Source organism: Oncorhynchus nerka, linkage group LG10 (assembly GCF_034236695.1).
Source record: "Oncorhynchus nerka isolate Pitt River linkage group LG10, Oner_Uvic_2.0, whole genome shotgun sequence".
Taxonomy (NCBI): Eukaryota; Metazoa; Chordata; class Actinopteri; order Salmoniformes; family Salmonidae; genus Oncorhynchus; species Oncorhynchus nerka.
In genome coordinates, this window is record NC_088405.1 from 66,247,281 (window position 1) to 66,267,092 (window position 19,812).

Below are 19,812 nucleotides of genomic sequence, written 5' to 3' on the forward strand. Positions count from 1 at the left end.
TAAGGCTATGATCTGGACATAGTAGCTGCTATAGACATCTGCATAGGTTGTCACGGTTTGGAGATGTGGCACTGGAGAGTATGACATGCACTGTTATGCAAAGCCACTCACAATACATACAGTAGATGGTGTTTCAGCATAACATTTGAAAGATATTAATTTCCTTTGGTAGCACAACCTTGTGAATTTTCTAAAGTCGTATAGCTGTAATTCCTTTTGGCCAATCAGTTGGAAACTCCTATTAGCTCCTGCACTTGACCTCACAAACCCTGCCATTCCCTCCTAGTTGTCACCATAAGTTCCTCCTCGAACCAAGTCACATTACAACATTCTTTTGTTTTACCATTTTATTGGAAAAAGAGAACTTCTAACTATCTCATACCATTCCATTGTTCCAAAAAAGCTTTTTTTTTTGTGGCAAAACGTGACAGTGTTGAGACAGGGCTAGGCCGATTAATCAAAAGTCTTCCACAGACATCACCTTTCTTTCTTTCACTCAGAGGTTAGTTAGCTAAAGAGTACAGAGCAGTGCTTTCAGTGCGGATCAGTAAAAAGCCAAACAGAGGCGCGTCCCCTGGGTCATAGATTCATGTGCTTTGGGGGAGTGAACAATAGGCTAGCACCATGTAGTAAGATTGTGAAAAGGCTTGTGAATTAAAAAACATTTTTTTTGCATTAAAGATATTGGAACGAATTTCACAAAAATGTGATATTTGGTGACGGGTACACGGTAATCATAGCAAAACCTGTAAAGAAAACAGAAACCGTTTACTTGCTCAGCACATTTGAATGAGATTATCACACAATTAGTTATTTTTAATAAAGAGTATGAATACCCCGACAATAGTAATTTGATGTTGACTTAATCTCAAGTAAACTGGTAGAAACAAATAGTCTGGAATTCAAAGTAAAGTGAAACAATAGTGAAACAGAGCGTGCATTCAGTTGGGGTCCCAGACTGACAGACAGACAGGAGAGGAAACCCTGAGAGTAACACTGATTTTATATTTAAGGCGATAGTCTGGGAGATCATACTTAATGTAAGTATCCATCCTGTGATCTGCCCTTAATTAAAATACTCAAACATGCCACGTGGTGATGGTGATTACTAACTAGCCTGGAATCCAAACAGAATATCGCTTTCTATTCAGTTTGGATTGTAGGCTTGATGATGATACCATGTTAAGGTGAAGTTAATGTTTTTTTGGAGTACACAATACTTTGTTTCTTACAACACAGGACAAAATACACAAAAATATATTTCTGAATCATGCATTGTGAAAAACAGGCATGAATGTTGGCACATAGTTGATGAAATGGGAATGTACTCTTGAGTTATAAAATGTACAATTCATTTTCTCCCTCTCTTCTCTTTTGCATAGAAAAATACAAACACATACACACACACACAAATGCCTGTGCATACAAAAACACTTCACCTAAGACTCAAAGTTGTTATAATTCATCTCTCATCTTCTCGCCCTTAGGTCGGACCAGTCTACCGAGGAAGAGGATGGAGTTGGTCTTGGTGTCCTTCACAAGGAAAATGAAGGGGTGGTCAGCGTAGAACAACTTGGGGTTTTTCAGTTTATCGGTGCCAAAGATGCTGGTATTGATGGGGTTCCCATCAGTGTCCCACTCCATGGCAGAGGCATGGAAGACGTTGGACAGGTACAGGTCCTTCTTCCCAGAGATGTTGGACAGGTCCGCCTTGGTCTTATCCACAGCCTCTGTCAGACCCAGCTCCCCAAGGTGTTTCTGTGTGTGTGTGTGTGTGTGTGTGTGTGTGTGTGTGTGTGTGTGTGTGTGTGTGTGTGTGTGTGTGTGTGTGTGTGTGTGTGAGAGAGAGAGAGAGAGAGAGAGAGTTGTAAAGGAGTTCAGCCACCTAAGAGCATCGGGATGTGTACTGTATAGTTAGTGTATACTAACATGTTATTGAAACTTGCATCTCATAAACATTTAATAAATGTGGTTTTCACCAATGACTTGTGCCATGTCTAGGTTTTTCCAGTACCTGGATGTTGTGGCTGACTTCCATGCTGACTTTGGGCAGAGACACAGCCACAGCCGTCTCCTTCAGCTTGCCCATCCAGTCATCCAGCTGCTTGCAGGTCAGCAGCTTCTCCAGCCTCTCCAGGGACTCCACGTGGTAGGGCATGAAGAACACCAGGCTGGATTTTTTATGGGCCAGGGGTATGCTCAGGATTAAAAGCTTATTCACTGTATCCTCGTGGAAACCATAGAGACCTGCAGGTACAACCAGTATGAGGACAGACTCAGAGACATTTCTAGAGCTTTTCTGTACATCTTCCTTCACACTGAAATTAAAACACCCCAGTTCAGTTTAAATATACTGTTTAATATTATGTTGAGGGACATGTTGTAATTGATTAACCTGTGCGGTGCATCATGGGTACACCAACAGTGTGAGAGCGGGACACCAGGAAGCCACGGTTGTCCACCATCTTTTGGTGGAACTGTTCATCCCAATGGGCTGTTCAGATTGAAAGTAAAATACAATTGACTGTAAATTAGTAAATATGTGAATGGATAAAAAAACAAGGCAAAAGAGAGAAGAGTATCTCCCAAGTGCTGGTGCTTTGTAAGATCAAACTCACGTTTGAAGAACATGGCGTTGATGATCATGGCCCCATCGGTCCTCTCCACGTCCTTGGTGACCTCGGGCAGCTTGCCATCGGTGGACTTGGCCGCCCAATCGTTGATGGACTTCACAGCGCTCTTCTTGTCCTTAAAGTTGATCTTAGTGTGGTCATAGTTGTAGTGCTTCTTGCTGCTCTTGACAAAGGCATCTGCGAAGTTGACCGAGCTGGGGCTGTAGATGCGGTTGCTGATCTTCCAGGTGACGTTGCGGGTCTTGGAGTTGCTGACCTCCTCTAGGAGCTCGGCCAGGCCGGCGTGAAGCTGCTCGTCTTTCACCTTGTCGGCACTCAGCACGGTCTTTACCTGGGAGGCGGTGGAGGCCTTGCCCCCGAGGGCCACCAGGCCCAGGGAAGAGGCCACAACCACGGGGGAGATGAGGATGTTCTCCAGGTCCTTCTCCTTGACCATGTTTTGGTAGAGGCTGAAGGCCAGGCTGGCGCTGTTGTTGGCCAGCAGGGTGGCGTGGTTACTTAGGACCTTGTCTGCCAAGGCGGCAGTAGCAGCGGAGGCTGCGGTGGCCAGTAGGGCCATGGCTACCAGGTTAGTCACCCACATAGTGTCAGAATGATCATTAAAGACCTGAGAGGGGACATGATAGAGCATCAGAGCAATTACAGAGCAACAGAGTCTCAAATCTTTAGTGTCAGAGGAAAATTAAATTAAATTTGCCCTGGATTTTGAGAACAGAAAACCTTTGTAGGACTTCTCTCCTTACTCTCGCCAGTCATAGCACGAGTTAAGGAGATAACCCACTTCTCCAACCCGTTGCTGAGATTCAAGTGGAATTACCACTCGTCCTTTATTCATCCTGGATGATGCAGAATAGACATTCTGTGTGGTATACTAAGCTTTCAGTATGCGGTCTGTAATGTAATTCATTGGTGGAGAATCTGAGAGCAGGTTTGCAAGACCTAAGAGCTCAAGGCAAGACTCAAGAGCCACGTTTATACTGCAGCTGTAGAACACCTACGATATTTCAATCAAGCTCTCGCTTCATCTGGTGGACCAATCACTTTTTTTTCCTCTTGCTACTCGAAGGAGTGTTGCCCTACAGGAAGACTACACAGACAAGTGCTCAACGGGGTCAGATTTAGCTGCAGAATCTAAACAAAAGGATTGTATGCATCCTCTGAGGCCTGGAATAAGTGACCTTTTAAGCAGCTGCGAGGTTTCAAATGTTTCACTGTCTTAACAGAAAGTTTGATCTTTCAGCTTACTCAGGCTGTCATGTCTGTGCTATAGGGATGATGTTTTCAAAGTTTTGTTGGAAGTACAGATGATTTCAATACATTCTCAGTTTGCATTATATCTATCATTTAAAAAAACGGACCAATCAGCACTGCCACAGTGTGAGAGAGTCTATAGGAGGAGGGATATTCAAGTTTACATCATCATCATCATCATTAATATCTGTCTGAACATACAGTATGTTTATAAATTACACAGCTCATTTACCTCTGCGTAATCGATTGGATGCTTTCTCGAGTCTCGACACTCTCTACCACCATGTAAAGAGAGATGCCCCATGGCAGAGCAAACTGTGCGTTAGATCAGAGCACAGATAGTCTGTTGCTGGGTGGGGCCGTTACTAATAAGATAGGCCTACTCTACAGACAAGGCACAGTTCAAAGCAGCATTGCCACTCAAATGATAATCACTTTTAATTGATCATCACAACATTTTCACTGTTATGTGATCCATTAACTAAGCGTGAACACTGAAGATGGAGGAAGAAGTATGTTTTAGCCTGGCAACTTTTCGCATGCATCTTTTCCATTCAACTGGCCTACAAAATGCTCAACGACATGAAGCTGTATTCTAATGCAGCACTACATTCTCTAAAGGCATTTTATAACCCTAAGCCCAAAATGGAGGGACTTTTCACATTCCTGGTCAGACATTTTCCTTCAGTTAACACAGTTCAGTGAATATCCCTCCCCCACTCTCACTCCCATCTCATCCCCCTTTAACTTACCAGGCTCTTTCAGCAGTTTTACTCTAGTATCTCTCTCAGCTTCTACACGGACAGATCTTCAGCTGGTCTATAAACCGTGGGAAATGAATTTCTGGAAGTTGGGAAAATAAGTATTTCAATGAGGTGCAGTGATTTTCCATGCACAGTGAGCTGAGCTGGGCCCTCCCACTGTATCCCATTACTGTGGAGCAGCTATGCAGAGGGACTTTCCCCCTCCAGGTCCTAAAGCCTGAGACACACTGAGTGCTCATTCACACTGTCGACAGACATCTGGCAGAGTTTCTGTAAAGTTCATAGTTCTGTATTCTGAAATTATGCTTATTTAATATACTGTACACAGTTTTAGACCATGCAACATGATTTACCATAGCCCTACTGCAAGGCTGAAGGCTGAAGAATAATCATTTTTAGGGTGTAGAAAGTACTTCGGTATTATAATTGTTGTGATTTAGTAAAGTTTACTTTCTAGTTGCGAAGGTTTTACTGTCCACCTCTTCCTCCCAGTGCCACGTTTGCGGCTGTGTCTGTCTGATTTGCGAGGCTTGTAGCGTGGGATGCAGGAGGGGGATGTATCCATTCAATGCCGGGCCATGCCAAATTGTTAAAATGCCCTGGTGTCTAACGGCACATAGTTTGATTCTCTTTTTCCCAAAAATGGGCACCATTTTTTCCTCTGTGGACATGCAGTATATCCAATTATTCCTTGTCTAAAAAGCACCCATTTAGGTACTCTCAAACATAGTAGTGTTTCTACTGAGCAGCAATAAAGTTTAGGAAATCACTCAACATGCCACAGTAGCCCAGTGTTTGGTGCCAAGGAATTTGTGACATCATATTAGAAATTAGGTCACATTACATTGGCTACGCCTCAGCACTGCTAGAGTGAAAAGGCTATGTATAAGAAGCATGTTCTGTTGATGTTTAGATTACTGAACTACTTACATAGAGCCAACATTGGTCTGAGGATGAAAAAAGTAACCCCACACCATATCTTCAACCTCAACATGAAAAGCATAGCTACATGTTTAGTGCTTTTGTACTAAACTCAGCAAACAGAGAAACGTCCCTTTTTCAGGACCCTGTCTTTCAAAAATAATTCGTAAAAATCCAAATATCTTCACAGATCTTCATTGTAAAGGGTTTAAACACGGTTTCCCATGCTTGTTCAATGAACCATAAACAATTAATGAACATGTACCTGTGGGACAGTCGTTAAAACACTAACAGCTTACAGACGGTAAGCAATTACGGTCACAGTTATGAAAATGTAGGACACTAAAGAGGCCTTTCTACTGACTCTGAAAAACACCAAAAGAAAGATGCCCAGGGTCCCTGCTCATCTACGTGAACGTGCCTTAGCCATGCTGCAAGGAGGCATGAGGACTGCAGATGTGACCAGGGCAATTAATTGCAATGTCCGTACTGTGAGACATCTAAGACAGCGCTACAGGGAGACAGGACGGACAGCTGATCATCCTCGCAGTGGCAGACCACATGTAACAACACCTGCATAGGATCGGTACATCCAAACCTCACACCTGTTGGGCAGGTACAGGATGGCAACAACAACTGCTCGAGTTACACCAGGAACGCACAATCCCTCCATCAGTGCTCAGACTGTCCGCAATAGGCTGAGAGAGGCTGGACTGAGGGCTTGTAGGCCTGTTGTAAGGCAAGTCCTCACCAGACATCACCGGAAACAATGTCGCCTATGGGCACAAACCCACCATCGCTGGATCAGACAGGACTGGCAAAAAGTGCTCTTCATTGACGAGTCGCAGTTTTGTCTCATCAGGGGTAATGGTCGGATTCGCATTTATCGTCGAAAGAAAGAGCGTTACACCGAGGCCTGTACTCTGGAGCGGGATCCATTTGGAGGTGGAGGGTTCGTCATGGTCTGAGGCGGTGTGTCACAGCATCATCGGGCTGAGCTTGTTGTTATTGCAGACAATCTCAACGCTGTGCGTTACAGGGAAGACATCCTCCTCCCTCATGTGGTACCCTTCCTGCAGGCTCATCCTGACATGACCCTCCAGCATGACAATGCCACCAGCCATACTGCTCGTTCTGTGTGTGATTTCCTGCAAGACAGGAATGTCAGTGTTCTGCCATGGCCAGCGAAGAGCCCGGATCTCAATCCCATTGAGCACGCCTGGGACCTGTTGAATCGGAGGGTGAGGGCTTGGGCCATTCCCCCCAGAAATGTCTGGGAACCTGCAGGTGCCTTGGTGGAAGAGTGGGGTAACATCTCACAGAAAGAACTGGCAAATCTGGTGCAGTCCATGAGGAGAAGTTGAACTGCAGTACTTAATGCAGCTGGTGTCCACACCAGATACTGACTGTTACTTTTGATTTGGACCCCCTCCTTTATTCAGGGACACATTATTCTATTTCTGTTAGTCACATGTCTGTGGAACTTGTTCAGTTTTTGTCTCAGTTGTTGAACTTGATGGAAGAGACCCTCTTTACATACTGTAATGGTTGATAACATCTTGTGGTTTTTGCTCACATTTCTACACATTCTTACAGACCAGTCCGTTATTGTTTTCATTGTGGTAAGGCTGTGTACTGTATATAAAGGGCTATATAGTGCAGTCTCCAACTAAGATCTTATAGTCAAAGGCAAACACAATGTTCTCTATCATTATTGGATGACTGGATTGAATAAACCTTCACATAGAACTTCATAGCTCACTTTGGTTACTGCCTGCAAATTATTGCATGTCAAGATGCATGTAAAAATAGCAACAATAGCAGCATGGGAATCCCATCAACATACAGTAGGGAAAAGGGGCAGGGGAACAGGATGTGCATCCGTCTCCATGTTGTACAGCTTCCTGTGATGGCCTGCCTTGTTTCCACATCCAGAAATAACACGTAGCATAGGAGTGGAGACAGATCATGGAGGGGGGAAATAAGTATTCAAGAGAAAAACAGGTTTCAGCACCTTAGCTGCACTTACTAAATTAAATGAACTCATTAATAAGGGAGGGTTTTTTCATGTTTTGTGTATCAATTAAAGTACTTTTTTGTTTGAGAGAACCATCAGTTATTTTATCCGTAAAAGAACCATCAGTTTAGAGCAGGGTTTCCCAAACCACCTGGGTGCACATTTAGCCTTTTGCCCAAGAGACCAAGTTTTGGATACTCTGGTTTAGAGGATGAGTAAAACATTTTTTGTAAATCCTCTATTTTGAGAATGGCTACTTCCATATGTTAATATAGCTCACAGTTCTCATGTATTGAAGCAGAGGAGCATCCCCAAGAGACACCTTATTCTTCAGCTGTAAACTATTTTTCAGCAAACCTTAACTTTTGTCTCAAATCTGAGCTCTCTGCTGTGAGGAAGCAGGTCACAGTGTGGGGGTATTCTTCTGTTAGTAATGGAATGTTGCCTGATCTTCTTATGATGTAAGACCTCAGTAAGGTTGCCCTGCATGCTGATGCAACCTTCAGCTGTTTTAATATCACCGACTATGGCCAAACCTACTCAAAGATGTGATTTACTGTACAAACTCTGGTACAGTAGTTTAGTGCCTGTCTGGAAGGCGTGAAAGGGTTTAGAGATATTTTGATATAGTTCATTCCGATCCCATTTATGCAGTGTTCTTCAATCATGTCCCTGAAAACCCTCTGAGCATGCTTTTGTTCCATCCCAGTACTAACATATCTGATTCTAATCAAGGGGTTAGTTGATATTATTAGAGGAATCAGGTGTGTTATTGCTGGGCTACAGCAAAATGCTGCACACACAGTAGGTATTTTGAATGATGATTGAAGACCACTACACTAGGGAATGGAGTTTGTGTAGACAATTAGTATCAGGCATAAATTATAGGTGTAATTTTCATCATATTGCTTACTCACGTAGACAGTCCTTTCAGACGGTGTGTCTATTAGGGACTAGTTTACATTTGGAACTGGACAAATGTAAAGAGAGGCCCTCAAGTTAGCTGTGTGAGATACAGAAGGCAATAGCTTCCTCTGGTGGATGAAAATCATCAAATGAATACAGGAGATGATGATGATTCACCACCAGGGGCTGCCAAGTGCTGGGGAATTATTCATGCAGCCACAAGCTCTGTATCTCTCTTGACTAGGATTGAGATATATGGGGGTTTTCTCCAGTGACAGTCACACAATTTCAACCATAGTTTATAAATCTGTAATAAACAGTTAGAAAACAATCAATACATTTACAATTAACAGTATAAACTCATTCTAAACCCCCTTACAAATCAGTGCAGTTAATCTACAGAATAGTGCTCTCAGAAACAGAGAGACACAGAGAGTGTGTAGACCCACCTAACCTTCTTTGCTCACCAACTTCTGTTACAAGATTAAGTCAATTTACTCCACTTGTCAGTTACACAAGTTTAGAGGTACCTGACACAAACATCTCCCAAACCAGGGGTTTAATCTGTGGCCATTAGGCCTGGAATAGATCTCCTGCTGGATGTCACTCCCTCCCCATGCCTGGTGTTGGCTCACTGCCTCAGAGCTGTAACAGGGGTTGGTGCTAGATGGCACCTGCGAAGGGCAGCCATCCTGATTCTTGGAGGTACCATAGACATCATCAAGGAGAACAGTTGAAATGTTAAGTGATGGAAATGATGAAATAGTGCAGGACATGTCAATTAGGGCTCCCGAGTATTGCAGCACTAAGGCACTGCATCTTAGTGCAAGAGGTGTCACTACAGTCCCTAGTTCAACTCCAAACTGTATCACACGTCCGGCCATGATTGCGAGTCCCATAGGGTGACACACAATTGGACCAGTGTCGTCCGAGTTTGGCCGGGGTAGGCCATCATTGTAAATAAAAAATTGTTCTTAAATAACTTGCCTAGTTAAATAAAAAAAATATTCAAGCATCAATACCAAATTCACCCTGTAAAAATGACCAGCCGTCATGATTATCCAGGGAACCTATGGAAAATAATTGATCATTCAGTTATTGAGTCCTTATTGGAAAATGTCCTATACATTGTGCACTTTTATTTACCTATCCAATGTGTGGGCCTTATTCTGATTCATCTGATCATATGTCAGATGCTCATTGTCAGTCACTAGCTGCAACCTGGACAGGGGTAGACATAACATAGTGAATGTAAATCCATTACACTCCAATTAGTATGATAAGTTACATTTCATTTGATATGTATTAATTTCTGGATGTCCATATTGTGTATGATATGGTACGCATTACAATTCGTATGGTATGTTGCAAATTGCAATTATTAAAAATATGTTACAAATTACAATCATACAATATGTTATGATTTAGCAAAATGTATCATATTTTATGAATTCCAATTTGTTGAGGCTAACGTTAGCCAGGTGGCTAGCTAGGCTAAGGGTTTTGGGTTAAGGTTAGGCGTTAGGTTAAAGGGTTAAGGTTAGGGGAAGGGTTAGCTAACAAGTAGTTGCAAAGTAGCTAAAAAGTAGTAATTCATTGTAATTAATTCATTGCTAATTAGCTAAAATGCTCAATTCCATGATGAGATTCAAACACACAACCTTTAGGCCCTACTTTCGTTTTTATCCTGAAGTAAGTAACCTACTGTCTTATATAACCATACCTAACATAACATATCATACTATATTGAACATACATATGAACGCAACATGCAACATTTTCAAAGATTTGGCTGAGGTACAGTTCATATAAGGAAATCAGTCAATTTAAATCAATTCATTAGGCCATAATATATGGATTTCACATGACTGGGCAGGGGCACAGACAGGGGTGGGCCTGGGAGGGCATAGGCCCACCACTTGGAAGCCTGACCCAGCCAATATGAATATGTTTTTCCCCACAAAAGGGCTTTATTACAGACAGAAATACTCCTCAGTTTCATCAGCTGTCTGGGTGGCTGGTCGCATGATCCCCCAGGTAAAGAAGCCGGATGTGGAGGTCCTAGACTGGCGTGGTTACACGTGGTCTGCAGTTGTGAGGCTGATTGGACATACTGCCAAATTCTCTAAAACGACATTAGAGGCAGCTTATAGTAGAGAAATTCATATTCAATGGTTGACATTTCTGCAGTCATCATGCCAATTGCACGCTCCCTCAAAACTTGAGACATCTGTGGCATTATGTTGTGTGACAAAACTGCACATTTTAGAGTGGCCTTTTATTGTCTCCAGCACAAGGTGCACCTGTGTAATGATCATGCTGTTTAATCAGATTCTTGATATGCCACACCTGTCAGGTTGATGGATTATCTTGGCAAAGAAGAAATGCCCACTAACAGGGATGTACACACATTTTTGCACAACCTTTGAGATAAATAAGCTTTTTGTGTGTATGGAAATGTCTGGGATATTTTCTTTAAGCCCATGAAACATGGGACCACACTTTACATGTTGCATTTATATTTTTGTCCAGTATAATTTGACAGTCCCTGATTTATGTTTACTATGTTACGTCTAGCCTATGAGACCAGGCTGCTAGTTTCTAAAGCCCATACCCTGAATTAGTGCCGGGCAGAGGATACATAGCCTTTTCGTAACAGGTCTCTCAGAGCAAAGTGTGTTCACTGCAGCTCCACCCACACCGTGTAGGACGGATTAAGGTTCTATCCTTTTCTGAGAAGTGTGTAAACCTTCGGTGAGTCACAATCCTGTGAGTTATTTTGTTAGAATTCCAATGAAAATTCACTTCGGAAATTGTCATTGGAAATGAGCATTCTCGGTGCGCCGGCGTCTGTAGTTTATGTACCCTAAATGTCATATTTTGTCATTCGATGGTTTGCCGACAAATCCCGAAACCTAATTCTCGCGAACCACAAAGTTTAGCGAATTATTTGAAGTCGGACGAACCCGCAATAACTTCAACGAGGGGACAAGTATCGGTGTACTATCACGGGAATATGGCTATGACAGATATATCTAATAGGCTACCTAGTTTTATAACTTTTGCTTTGGAGAAGATACGCAGTCGTGGAGGGAAGGTGAGTGTTGACATTGTGTGCAAGTTAACGGATTAAATGTAATATAAACCGACCAATATCACATAGCCTACTGTGTGGCTTGCCTTGTTTACCAGCGATCATTTCATGAGTCCTAATGAGACATTGATGTGTAGACTGGTCAGACTGTACTGTAGGGGAGACCCGGTGATGGCTGTAACACTTCTGGCATTTTTGTCAATTTCTCATAGATTGTTTGAGCTACTACATTCAAAACGTGATAAGAACAGCTTCCATCTGTCTGCTACAAATGGGTATAGGTATTATCTCTCTAAATAAAAAAGATAAATTGTGACTTTGGAAACATTACCCCGCCTTCTGGTCAGTTGAAACAGGGCTTGGTGAAATGTAACAGTTTGAATAAATGCATAAATCACGACATTCAACGAAATATTGATAGCTTTTATTGAGAACATGAGAACAGCCGAATTAATCAAATGTTTATTTTTACGTTCCATTAACTGGTCCTTCTCAACTAAACTACAACATCTGGACTAAACAATTGAATGTTTGTGGTGTCCCTTATGGAAGAAAAAAACAAATGAATTCCACATGTGAACACGTGTGATCCTTTGTGATGACATGTGATTTTATGTGAAGTGAATGTGATTACGTGAAAACATGTTTCACATATGAAAACGTGTTTTTGGAACACTTCATGTAACATTTCACATATGAAAATGTGTTTTTGGAACACTTCACATTAGATATTGAAGGGATTTGATTATCTGACACAGGTTGCCCTAGTGTAACAGGTGAAATGGCTAGCTAGTTAGCGGGGTGCACGCTAATAGCTTTTCAATCGGTGACATCACTCCCTCTGAGATCTTGACGTAATTGTTTCCCTTGCTCTGCAAGGGCCGTGGCTTTTGTGGAGCAATAGATAACAATGCTTTGTGAGATACCTAGTCAGTTGTACAACTGAATGCATTCAACTGAAATGTGTCTTCCACATTTAACCCAACCCCTCAATCAGAGAAGTATGGGGGGCTGTCTTAAATGACATCCATGTCTTTGGCACCCAGGGAAAAGTGGGGTAACTGCCTTGCTCAGGGGCAGAACAACAGATTTTCACCTCGTCAGTTCAGTGATTCGATCCAGCAACTTTTCTGTTACTGGCCCAACACTCTAACCACTAGCCTATCTGCCTAGTGGTTTTGCTGATGTGTTCAGAGGGTCCCTGTTTCGAGCCCAGGTTGGAGAGGGACAGAAGCAAAACTGTTACATTGATGCTGTTGACCCGGATCACTGGGTGCTGCAGAAAAGGAGGCGGTGAAAGGGGGGTGAAATGGCTAGCTAGTTAGCGGGGTGCGCGCTAATAGCGTTTCAATTGGTGACATCACTCACTCTGAGACCTTGAAGTAGTTGTTTCCCTTGCTCTACAAGGGCTGTGGCTTTTGTGGAGTGATGGGTAACAATGCTTTGTGTGAGGCAGTTGTCGATGTGTTCAGAGGGTCCTTGGTTCGAGCCCATGTTGGGGCGAGGAGAGGGACGGAAGAGACATTGTTACACCAGGTAAAAAGTGATTGCATTCATTTTGGATCCGGGCTGCCTCCCGGGCGTGAGCCAGGTGCCCTGTTCAAAGCCCATTGCAAAGTCTGCTGAAAACAAAAGTGACGTAGATTAAGCACACAAATGTTATGTAATGGTCCCAGATAGTCCCAAACCATTATAAGTAAAGTAAAAGTATGGTGGTTTTAAAGTAAGTGGTACGCTGTTCCATCTCAAATATAACCCCACCTGGGATTTGGACTCCCAGTTTCTGGATTTTAGGTGTGCTGATCTTTCTGCTGAGCAATAATGTCTGTAGCATTCCCCTACACATTCAATGCCTATAATAAATCTATGCACAGAGTGCCATCTGCAGTGCTCTTTTAGTTATCAGTTAATCTGACTTTTCTCTCATCGTTGATTTAATTGACATTTCAGCAATTTGAGGGTATTCTGTATGTTTCAATGTTACTCCTGAATCATTATGAGAAATACAATATCATAGTTTTTCTTGAGCGTATATTTAACAAGTGCAGGAATACAGGTGTGGTGGCATAGCAGAAATATCATAATGCCGGCAACCAAGAAGTTGTGAGTTCAAATCCCAGATGATGACACATTAAATAATAATTACTGTATAAATATACAGTTGAAGTCAAGTTTACATACACTTAGGTTGGAGTCGTTAACTTGTTTTTTAACCGCTCTACAAAATATAGAAAAACAGAAAACACTGGACAACTTTTCAGTAACTAACAGTTAATTTGGCATCGGGTCTATAGTTTTGGCAAGTCTGTTAGGACATCTACTGTGTGCATGACACAAGTCATTTATCCAACAATTGTTTACAGACAGATTATTTCACTTAATTCATTCACAATGCCAGTGGGTCAGAAGTTTACATACACTAAGTTTACTGTTCCTTTAAAACTTCTTATGGCTGCAGGGGCAGTATTGAGTAGCTTGGATGAAAGGTGCCCAGAGTCAACGGCCTGCTTCTCAGTCCCAGTTGCTAATATATGCATATTATTATTATTGGATAGAAAACACTCTGAAGTTTCTAAAACTGTTTGAATGATGTGAGTATAACAGAACTCATATGGCAGGCAAAAACCTGAGAAGAAATCCAAACAGGAAGTAAGAAATCTGAGGCTGGTCGATTTTTCAACCCAGCCCCTATTGAATTCACAGTGGGATATGGATGAAGTTGCACTTCCTAGGCCTTCCACTAGATGTCAACCGTCTTTAGAAACTTGAATGAGGCTTCTACTGTGTTGTGGGACTGAATGGAAGCTGAATGAGCCAGGTGTCTGGCAGAGCGCCAAGGGCTGGTCACGCGCAATTCACATGATAGCGACCTGCGTTCCATGGCTTCTCTAAACACAAAGGAATTCTCCGGTTGGAACTTTATTGAAGATTTATGATAACAACACCTGATGGATTCTATACTTAGTTTGAAAAGTTTCTTCGACCTGTAATATAACTTTTTGAAGTTTTCGTCCGATGTTCGGCTGGACCTGCACGAGCGTTTGGATTTGTGTACTATAAACGCGCTAACAAAAGTAGTTACTTGGACATAAATAATGGACATTACCAAACAAATCAAGCATTTATTGTGGAACTAGGATTCCTGGGAGTAAATTCTGATGAAGATCATCAAAGATAAGTGAATATTTATAATGTGATTTCTGACTCCAACATGGATAATTTTATTTATTTTCTGAGCGCTGTCTCAGATTATTGCATGGTTTGCTTTTTCTGTAAAGTTTTTGGGAAATCTGACACAGTGGTTGCATTAAGGAGAGGTATACCTACCTATGCATATAACTTGTACTTTCATCTACATTTATGATGAGTATTTATGTTGAATTAATGTGGCTATACAAAATCAATCATGTTTTTGGAACTAGTGAAAGTATGCGCCAATGTAAACTCAGATTTCTTTCAAACAAAACATACATGTATTGTGTAACATGAAGTCCTATGAGTGTCATCTGATGAAGATCATCAAAGGTTAGTGATTCATTTTATCTCTGTGCTTTTTGTGACTACTCTCTTTGGCTGGAAAAATGGCTGGGTTTTTCTGTGAGTTGGTGGTCACCTAACATAATCGTTTGTGGTGCTTTTGCTGTAAAGCCTATTTGAAATCGGACACTGTGGTGGGATTAACAACAAGATATCCTTTAAAAAGGAATACATGTATGTTTGAGGAATTTTAATTATGAGATTTTGAATTTGGCACCCTGCACTTTCACTGGCTGTTGTCATATCATCCCGTTAACGGGATTGCAGCCCTAAGAAGTTTTAAACAGATTTGAAAATTGCCATGGCTTTAGAAGCTTCTGATAGGCCTTGAAATACATTCACAGGTATTCCTCCAATGACTAAAATTATGTAATTTAGCCTAATCTTCAAACCTTGCTTGACATAATGGGGAAATCAAAAGAAATCAGTAAAGACCTGGTTCAGGCATTTGGAAATTGCTCCCAATGATGAAGGTACCATGTTCATCTGTACAAACAATAGTACGCAGGTATAAACACCATGGGACCACATAGCCGTCATACCGCTCAGGAAGGAGACGCGTTCTGTCTCCTAGAGATGAACGTACTTTGGTGCGAAAAGAACAACAGCAAAGGACCTTGTGAAGATGCTGGAGGAAATGGGTACAAGAGTATGTATTGCCACAGTAATATGAGTCCTATATCGACATAATCTGAAAGGCCGCTCAGCAAGGAAGAAGCCACTGCTACAAAACCGCCATAAAAAAAGCCAGACTACGGTTTGCAACTGCACATGGGAACAAAGATCGTACTTTTTGGAGAAATATCCTCTGGTCTGATGAAACAAAAATAGAACTGTTTTGCCATAACGATATGTTTGGAGGAAAAAGGGGGAGGCTTGCAAGTTGAACACCATCCCAACCGTGAAGCACAGGGGTAGCAGCATCATGATGTGGGAGTGCTTTGCTGCAGGAGGGACTGGTGCACTTTACAAACTAGATGACATCATGAGGAAAGAAAATTATTTGGATATATTGAAGCAACATCTCAAGACATTAGTCAGGAAGTTAAAGCTTGGTCGCAAATGGGTCTTCCAAATGGACAATGACCCCAAGCATACTTCCAAAGTTGTGGCAAAATGGCTTAAGGACAAGAAAGTCAAGGTATTGGAGTGGCCATCAGTAAGCCCTGACCTCAACCCTATAAAAAATCTGTGGGCAGAACTGAAAAATCGGGATGGTTCTAACACAGGATAGTTGTAACACTCTCAATATGTTTAATCAGGGATAAGCTAGAATCATGTGACCCACTGTGCAATATAGTTACAGATTGCAGAAGGGCAACTTCATGCAAAATGTTCCCCAACTCCTGTCTCCTGATCTATAACCAAATATATAAATGAAAGGCCAAATGAAGAAATAGCCAGTGAAGACATGAATGCAACCATCTAACTGTTTTGACAGTTTTACATTCTAGAAGGTTATACACTGTCTGAAATCTTTTGAGCAGGTGTTGGCCAACCATATTGTGATGTGGATCTCTTCCTATCTTTGTCTTGTGTGTTGGTCAGTAATGTATTCAGGTTTAGAGAGAAGGTTGGGATGAGCTCTTAAGTTATCACAGCAGCCAAATTGTTTTTATTATTTTTTTTACCTTTATTTTACTAGGCAAGTCAGTTAAGAACAAATTCTTATTTTCAATGACGGCCTAGGAACAGTGGGTTAACTGCCTGTTCAGGGGCAGAACGACAGATTTGTACCTTGTCAGCTTGGGGATTCAAACTTGCAACCTTTCGGTTACTAGTCCAACGCTCTAACCACTAGGCTACCCTGCCGCCAGGGCAGTTGTAACATCTCAGTCATAGTAACTCTAGGGTCTCTGTTAAATGAAATTGTCAGTCTTTTTGCATTTGATATTCTGGTATAGATATTATATAGTCACTGCGTTTGTAACAACACTTTCCAGACTCTGTTGTGTCCTGCTTTTCCCAACATACGTCATCATGAGGTTATCTGTCAAGTCGAAATCATCATTAATGAATGGATGATTAGGCCGCTACTTGGGAGACTGCATAAATTATCAAATGCTGGCCAAGAGGTTATACAGCTTTGCTACTGAGGAACATCTCATTAAGCCATTAAAAGTCACATCCTCCCACCATCTGATAAAGTCAGGTACATAACACGGTGTCAGCAAAGGCTATTTCTGGCACCAGCCACCTCAGTGATGATTGATTTGACATGTATGGGTCATGTCTGAAGCCTTGTTTTCACGATGAGGGCAATAGTAAATGTGTTATGTCCTACCATCCCTTTCATGAGTAGCTAATGAACGTTGCCCAAACCCTATTGTGGGGCAGTGAATACACTGAATGAGAGATCCAGGGATGAATAATTCATGTGTGATATATTTTTCATGAGGGAATGAATGAATAATGGAGGAGCTTGGAAATAAGTGACACTGACCGATATAAAGGGCTAATTTTAGACACATCCATGGCTGAAACTCAGTGGATTATTCTATGAATAACTATGGGCTGATGATTCTAATGACACAGGCAACTTTGTAATGTGCTGTCGTCTGAGAGGCCAATTCTAGAACACTGCTGTCGTCAGAGGCCCATTCTAGAAAACTGCTATAGACCCCGTCTGTATTAGAACATAGTGACACTGCCCAGCTGTGGGGAAAACAACATGTGGTTACCTAGGTTACCCAGGTGGCTCACTGCAAAAGCTTGACCTTTTTCAAGCTTAATTTGTGTTTTCTGCTAGTTTTAGTCAGTTGCAAAACTACATTGAACAAAAGTACATGTCTAAAGATTATTTTCAACATCGGCTGCTGCCTAGCATTCTCACTACTTAGAAAAATATAATATTGTAGGGCTTCCCTCGTGCCCCTGTTTTAAGAAAATGCTAGACCAGAACATTAAAGTGGAACTGCCAGCGTTTTAATTACTTTGTCTGTTTCATATTGGCAATCATAATATCAATCAAAAAGATACAAATCCCAGTTTATGCTAAGAAAATACAACTTCATAAGACGTTTTAAAAATAGGTTATATTTGACTCAACATTCCATGGTGTACACTAAGGAATTGTTGGCAGAATAGAGGGATGCAGTTCAATGCATGATTAATATAATTCACCAATACATTTCTTGGTAGTCCAAAAAATATTGCTATCAGGTTGTAAATCCCAGTCCATTCGGGAGGCACTGTTTCAGTTTCAATGACTCAATATTTTAGACAAAAACTGACAAATGGAACTAAGGGTGGGAATGTCGATACAATCAAACTAGCAAGGACAATGATCACAAGTTAGTCATAACGTGGCTAGTAGGCTATCATATCTACAGTTTAAGTCTGAAGTTTAAATACACTTATATTGGAGTCATTAACTCATTTTTCAACCACTCAACAAATTTCTTGTGAACAAACTATAGTTTTGGCAAGTCTGTTATGACATCTACTTTGTGCATGACACAAGTCATTTTTTCCAACAATTGTTTACAGACAGATTATTTCACTTATAATTCACTGTATCACAATTCCAGTGGGTCAGAAGTTTACATACACTAAATTGACTGTGCCTTGAAACAGCTTGAAATATTCCAGAAAATTGTCATGGCTTTAGAAGCTTCTGATAGGCTAATTGACATCTTTTGAGTCGATTTGAAGGTGTACCTGTGGATGTATTTCAAGGCCTACCTTCAAACTCAGTGCCTCTTTTCTTGACATCATGGGAAAATCAAAAGAAATCAGCCAAGACCTCAGAATTGTCTTTTGTAGACCTCCAAGTCTGGTTCATCTTTGGGAGCAATTTCCAAACGCCTGAAGGTACCACGTTCATCTGTACAAACAATAGTACGCAGGTATAAACACCATGGGACCACGCAGCCGTCTTACCGCTCAGGAAGGAGACGCGTTCTGTCTCCTAGAGATGAACGTACTTTGGTGCGAGAAGTGCAAATCAATCCCAGAACAACAGCAAAGGACCCTGTGAAGATGCTGGAGGAAATGGGTACAAGAGTATGTATTGCCACAGTAAAATGAGTCCTATATCGACATAACCTGAAAGGCCACTCAGCAAGGAAGAAGCCACTGCTCCAAAACCGCAATAAAAAAGCCAGACTACGGTTTGCAACTGCACATGGGGGCAAAGATCATACTTTTTGGAGAAATGTACTCTGGTCTGATGAAACAAAAATAGAACTGTTTGGCCATAATGACCATCGTTATGTTTGGAGGAAAAAGGGGGATGCTTGCAAGTCGAAGATCACCATCCCAACCGTGAAGCACGGGGGTGGCAACATGTTGTGGAGGTGCTTTGCTGCAGGAGGGACTGGTGCACTTCACAGACTCGATGGCATCATGAGGAAAGAAAATTATGTGGATATATTGAAGCCACATCAAGACATGTCAGGAAGTTAAAGCTTGGTCGCAAATAGGTCTTCCAAATGGACAATGACCCCAAGCATACTTCCAAAGTTGTGGCAAAATGGCTTAAGGACAACAAAGTCAAGGTATTGGAGTGGCCATCACAAAGCCCTGACCTCCAATCCTATAGAAAATTTGTTGGCAGAACTGAAAAAGCGTGTGCGAGCAAGGAGGCCTAAAAACCTCACTCAGTTACACCAGCTCTGTCAGGAGGAATGGGCCAAAATTCACCCAACTTATTGTGGGAAGCTTGTGGAAGGCTACCCTAAACGTTTG

General features: G+C 41.8%; 2 protein-coding genes across 3 annotated transcripts in view; one reads left to right on the forward strand and one right to left on the reverse strand.

The window, feature by feature from the left end:
* Positions 1–344: 344 nt before the first annotated feature.
* serpinh1a (serpin peptidase inhibitor, clade H (heat shock protein 47), member 1a) lies at positions 345–4,819 on the reverse strand. Its single transcript, XM_029671030.2, has 5 exons — positions 4,637–4,819; positions 2,619–3,240; positions 2,396–2,494; positions 2,015–2,247; positions 345–1,758 (listed from the first exon to the last, which is right to left on the reverse strand). Exons 2-5 carry the CDS (start codon positions 3,214–3,216, stop codon positions 1,456–1,458), a joined length of 1,233 nt encoding a protein of 410 aa, XP_029526890.1. The 5' UTR covers positions 3,217–3,240; positions 4,637–4,819; the 3' UTR covers positions 345–1,455.
* A 5,572-nt stretch (positions 4,820–10,391) lies between these two features.
* Positions 10,392–19,812, forward strand: part of LOC115135877 (glycerophosphodiester phosphodiesterase domain-containing protein 5-like) — a 44,671-nt gene continuing 35,250 nt past the window's right edge. Inside the window, exon 1 of one of the 2 annotated variants that reach the window (XM_029671034.2) lies at positions 10,392–11,246. The gene's annotated coding sequence lies outside the window, so the exon portion shown is untranslated. The other variant, XM_065023695.1, reaches the window with a different exon arrangement.

Excerpts from the sequence above, each read along its gene's own strand:
- serpinh1a (XM_029671030.2), bottom strand. The coding sequence starts at position 3,216 with ATGTGGGTGACTAACCTGGTAGCCATGGCCCTACTGGCCACCGCAGCC. Across the intron at positions 2,248-2,395 it reads ACCCATGATGCACCGCACAG|GTCTCTATGGTTTCCACGAG; the intron begins GTTAATCAATTA and ends TTGTACCTGCAG. Across the intron at positions 1,759-2,014 it reads AAGTCAGCCACAACATCCAG|AAACACCTTGGGGAGCTGGG; the intron begins GTACTGGAAAAA and ends ACACACACACAG.